This window comes from Bos grunniens, chromosome 19 (assembly GCF_055505025.1).
Source record: "Bos grunniens cultivar Pamir isolate PY7600 chromosome 19, Bosgru_T2T1.0, whole genome shotgun sequence".
Classification (NCBI taxonomy): domain Eukaryota; kingdom Metazoa; phylum Chordata; class Mammalia; order Artiodactyla; family Bovidae; genus Bos; species Bos grunniens.
In genome coordinates this window covers 24,164,275-24,169,665 of record NC_141183.1, presented here as the reverse complement: position 1 = coordinate 24,169,665, position 5,391 = coordinate 24,164,275, and the positions used below count along the sequence as shown (strand labels likewise).

At 57.6% G+C, this 5,391-nt stretch overlaps 1 protein-coding gene across 1 annotated transcript; it reads right to left on the bottom strand.

Annotated features, from left to right (window-relative positions):
* Positions 1-767: 767 nt before the first annotated feature.
* On the bottom strand, positions 768-4,014 carry EPOP (elongin BC and polycomb repressive complex 2 associated protein). Its single transcript, XM_086357967.1, has one exon. It carries the CDS (start codon positions 3,528-3,530, stop codon positions 2,391-2,393), a length of 1,140 nt encoding a protein of 379 aa, XP_086214093.1. The 5' UTR covers positions 3,531-4,014; the 3' UTR covers positions 768-2,390.
* Positions 4,015-5,391: the final 1,377 nt, after the last annotated feature.

Here is a 5,391-nt window from a genome sequence, read left to right as displayed (position 1 = left end):
TAGCCTCCAAAACTGTGAGAGAATACAGTTCTGCTGTTTCAAGCTCCCCAAGGTTTTGGCAGTTTGTTGCCGCAGCCCAGGGAAAGTTAACATAGTTCCCTACTCTCTAAACTGACTAGAAAGATTCTAGGGGTACTTCTGAGAGTCTCCATTCTGCAAGGAGTTCCAGGTCTGGACAAAGGTGTGTTTTTTAACTCACTGCCCAGCCCCCTTCCAGGGTGAAGATTAATATTTTGACTTGGAGGAGGAGGAAAACCAAAGGAACAGCATTCTCGCCCACTCCTCAAAGAAGAGTCCCCAAAGAGTATTTCGTGACTCACCGCTCCTCTCCTTTGCCCATAGCTCACACATCCCACCCAAGCTGGTCGAGAGGGCCAAAACTGACCCGACGAAAAGCGAGGAGCCCTTTAAAAACTGGAGTCTGCCTTTCTCAATTTCTCCTTGCAAACCTTGTGCACACCCCCACCCCCGCTTCACAGCGACTCTCTCCCCACCCCTCACATCTGCCTTCTTCCTCGGCCTTCCCCATTCTTGGGGGGCAAGATAAGATGGATACCCCTGAAGCACAGGCATGGAAGGCACTCCCCCACCCTCCTCCCTCCTCCCCACAACACAGCTGGAGGGGGAGGGGAGGTCAGCAGGGTTCATAAAGGCCAGATGTTGAGGAGAAAGAGAGCACTGCCCAACCCACACCCACCCACCCCACCCCCACTCCCACCCCCAGCAAAAGAAAAATGAAAAGAGACAGCTTTTAAAACAAACAAAACTTTTGTGGTCCAAAACAGTGTTTTGTTTTGTTTTGTTTTTTCAAGAATCTGCTCTATGCAAACATTAACAACTTTTTACAAAGCATTTTCACAGAAAAGGAGACAAGTCCTTCCCCAGTATCATATATGGGAATTGTTCCTCCCTCCTCCCTTCTTGGGGGAAAAGGGGAAAAAAACAACATTCACTAGTGTGGGCAGAAGGGTCACTGGATCCCTCACTATTGGGCAGATCGGCAACCCCCAGGTTCCCCTCAAACCTAAACTTGGAATTTCCCTAAGAGCTAAACTTCCCAGACCTCACCTGGGTGGAGAAAGTAAGTCCACTCCCCTCTGACTCCCTCCCCTCCCCCAGGAAAACAGAACTTCTGACCTCAAAACTAATCCCCGGCCCTGCCTTTTTCGGATCCATCAGGTCCCTGACAACTCCCGAAATGCCTGAAGTTGGGTGGGGGGAGAATGCTAAGGTTCCTCAGCCCAGTTCCCATCCAGACTCAAACTGAGCCCCTTCAAACACCCCACTGGACCTTGTGGTTAGGCCAAGAGTCCTTTCATCTACCCCCTCCACAAAGAGCAGCTTGTCTTGTTTCTAGCCTTGAAGGAGGCTGAGTTTGGGTATTCAAAGAATGGCCCTAGGCATGCCCTCCACCTCCACGCCCTCCATCCTTAACCGGTGGAGAGGACCTGGAAGGAAGGGCAACTTGTTTGGTCTGATTTATTGATTTCTTCCACCTTCCATTACTTTCCCTGGGATGGTCTCCTTCCCCAGGCAGTTTGTACTTCTGAAGGGTAGGAGGTTCCTCAGCCTTGCTCCTCTTAATACCAGGATTAAACTAGAGGAGGTGGCAGACTCATGGCAGGGGTGGGGGTGGGTGGGGTGGGGGTGTCCTCTTTTACCCATCAGATCTTATAACCTGAAAGCAAATGGAATACTGAAGGAAACTCCAAAACTGGACAAAGGGGAAAGACTGGTGGCTGAGAATGAAGACCTCGGTAACAAGGGGTCACTTGACTGGGGGGACCCTAGGGAAAGAACCGGGAGAGGGTGATCTTACCCTTGCCTAAGCTGCTTGGGTCCCCATGAAGGCTACAGTGGTGCTTGGAGGCTAGGGAAGGCCTGAGGGGAGTGAAGGGTTAAAGGCCTGGATGGTGGGGGTAGAGGATGCCCCCAGGGAGCTGCCAATCACCTCCCCACCCCCACCACAGCCCCCACCCATCCCCAGGCTCGCCCACAGAAACAACCGGTTTGTCCATCACCAAGGTCTCTCTCCCTCTTTTTTTTTCCCCCTCTTTGAGTTGTAGCCTCCTCGACTCCCCCTGGGGTGAAGGCCCTGCCCCCAGAGATCCGAGATGCAAGAGGGGAGGGATTGGAATCTACGTCTTTAAGCCTTTTTCGGTTAAGCCTTCTCCCGACTCCAGGCCTTGGTTCTTCTCCAAAGGATGAGGGGGAGGGGGTGTCACTGCAGCCAGTTAGGTGCTTGAAGATCACTGTCATTTGAGGTCCTTCTGACCACAGCCCATAAAAACTAGAGAGGACAGGCAAAGGTGAGAAATGAGGCGCTATTCTCGAGCCCGCAGTCTGGCGATGGCCCCCACTTTTCCCCCTTGGCAGAAGAGGTCTCACGCTCAGGGCTGCTCCAAGTTGATTCCCCAGAATTTGAGGCCGGGGGGCTCAGGGACAGCGGGACCCCCTATCTGCCACCTCCACAGCGGGTGGGCAGGCGGGGGCTTAGCGTCTCCCTGGAGGCGAAGCGAGGATGCCGGCCCTAAGTCTCCGTCTTCCCCCAGCACCAGGGCCGGGGGACAGGGGAAGCAGTCGAGGAGATTGAAGGTGCTCGTGGTGGGGAGCGTCGGGGTAGGTCGGCGGGGCTGCGCGCTGCGCTGGGGGGGCGCCGGCCGCCGGCGTTTCTTGGCCGCTCCTCGGGCGGGCCCTTTAGCTGGGGGCCGCTCGGGCCCCCGGCGCAAACTCGGAGTGTCGAGGGCAAAACCCTTCGCGTAACACCACAGTTTCGAGCGGCGGATCAGACGATTGAAATGTTCCTGGCGGAGATCGCCGGGCGCGGCCGGAGCTTCGCTGGCCGTCGAGGGGCTGGAGGCCGGTGCCTCGGGGGCGACCTTCGGAGGGTTTCCATCTACTGCGGCCGTCTGGTTCGGCGGGGGCGGTTCCGGCGCGGCCCCAGGCCCCATGGGCTCAGAGGAGAGGCCCGCAGGTGGCGGCGGAGGCCGAGAACCTGGCTCCTGATGCGGGCTAGCGGCGGGGCCAGGCTGAGAGTCGAGAGCCAGGGCTGGCCTAGGCGGAGCCGAGACGGAGCTGGTCGGAGATTCCCGAGGGCGCCGGGGCGCCGGGCAGTGGCCGGGAGGTACGCCGGAGCGAGCGCTGAAGTGCGGGAAACTGCCTCCGCCCTCTTCCTCCTCGCCGCGGCCCCGGCACACTGCGGCGTCGGCATCCTGGCGGGCCGGGGCGTTGGGATCGCTGGACCGCCCGGCCTGTCCCGCGAGGTGCTTCAGGCCATCCGGGGCCCTGCCGCCGGTGCACAGCGGGGCGCAAGGGCCCAGCAGCACCGGAGCCCGCGGCGCCAGCTCCCCAGGCCCCAGGCCCAGAGAGGACGCCCGGGGTTTGGCAAGGGCGCAGAAGGCAAGGGCACGCAGGCACAGAGGAGAGAACTCCTGGGTCCCCCGACGCGGCTTCCGGGGTGTGGGGGAGCAGGGTGACCCTCGTGGGGACCCCGGCACTGCGAGGCGGGGAGCGGGGCACAGAGTCTCCATGGAACTTTCCGGGGGGGTGCCCACTGAGGGGGCCCTGGTCCCAGCGGCGGGATGCCCTGACTGCCCGAAGAGCCCACGGGCGAGGGGAACATCGCCCCCCCTCGACGGGGAGGTCTCTGCTCGCTAGCGCCCCCGGCCCGCACCCGTGGGCCACGGAGCTCCGGGTCCCTCTTCGATCTCGTCACGCGGCCCTCTCGGCGGCCGGACTCCTGGGTCCCTGTGAGTCCCGGCGCGGTCGGCCGCCCTTCCTGCCGCCGCGAGCCCTGTGCAGCCTCGGCGGGAGCCCCTCTTGAGTTGCCCGGAGCGCAGAGGCTGGGGAAACAAAGCGGCCGGCGGCCGCAGGAGGCGGGAAGGACCCCGGGCCCGGCACCCGGTGCCGGGGCCCAGGCGGCGGGGAGGGCGCCTTCCGCCCGCTCGGCTTCTTTCTTCCCCGCTGGCTCCCGGAGACCGCGTTATAGAGAACTGCCCCCTCGCTGCCCCAATACCAGCGCCGGGGCCGCGAGCCCGCCGCTGATTGGGCGGCACTGCTTGTGACGTTGGCCAGGACCCCACCCCTCCCGCGGCACCGCCCCCATCCCCATTCTGCACACAGACACACACACGTGGACCCGGCGCGGCGGCGGCTGGGAGGGAGGGAAGGAGGGTGAGTGCGCGGGTGGGATATCGATGGGCTAAATGCGCCGCTGCACGTGGCGCAGTGGCGTCCCAGTGTTTAGTAGCCGCCAAAGCACTTCATTTTTCCCCTCAGCAGTCATGGTTTTCGCATCCGTAAAATGGGAATGTTCACATCTACCCCTTTGGGGCTGCGTGAGTCAAACAGAGGTGAATCTCAAAGCGAAGTTAAAAGAAAAGATGAAAAGAGGTTGTTTAGCAGCTTTGCACAGCAAGGACTCCTGTGGGCAGAGAACATTCCCTACCTCTCTGTTTCGGTCGCCTAGAACAGTGCCTGGTACACAGAGGGCTCAAAAAACGTTGAATGAACAGTTAGGAATTCAGTGAGTGTGTGTGCAAGATGAAAAAAGGAAGAATTAAATTTGAAGAGGAGGAGTATCATTACACCCAAGAAAGATGATAAATAGACTTTCTCAGTACCTGTTTCCATTTCTCACTTAACTTATAACCGGCCCCTTGAGCAAATTCTGAGGGGCTGGCTCTGCCGTACCCCCTCAAATCCCAAGATTATGCCCTGTGAGGCTTGAACTGCCAAAATAGGTTGAGGGGACCCTAGGAGGAGATACATAGACCCTCACTCTTATCTCCCCTAGGGAGAGTAAAGCAAAGAAAGTGAATTCCATTAAAAACCTGGTTAAGGGAGGACCATGTACCCGCAGCACATTCCATCCTCTTACCCTTGTTTCGTGTTAGAGCTCACTAATATATGAAAATCTGTGAACGTATTTCTCTTTATTATCTGCCTGTTCCATTAGTCTGGAAATGAGCTGATGAGAAGTTTGTCTTGATCACTTCTGCAACCTCAGTGCTTTAAACAGTGCCCAGACGTAATAGGTGCTCAATAAATATTTGTAAGTGAATGAATGAATCCTTGGAATATTCCTCTCTTGATAAAAATAGGGTCATTGGACTGCTTCCTATCCCCAGAAATATTGAGAGACTGATACGATGACATGGAATAAGGGTATGTTTGTGTGGGGGTGATGGGTGGTCAGAGAGAGAAATATCTTACTCCCCGGCAAGGGTAAGAGAGGGTTTCTGTAAGGAAACAAATAATGCAGCTTGTATCCTGGTCCTTCTGGTGATGACAACAGAAGTACTGTTTCCCTGACATGTCATCCCATAACATTTGGGCAGAAAGGGATCAGAAAGCTCTGCCTCCCTTACAACCCTTTTGCAGAAGCTGGAG

Excerpts from the sequence above, each read along its gene's own strand:
- EPOP (XM_086357967.1), bottom strand. The coding sequence starts at position 3,530 with ATGGAGACTCTGTGCCCCGCTCCCCGCCTCGCAGTGCCGGGGTCCCCA.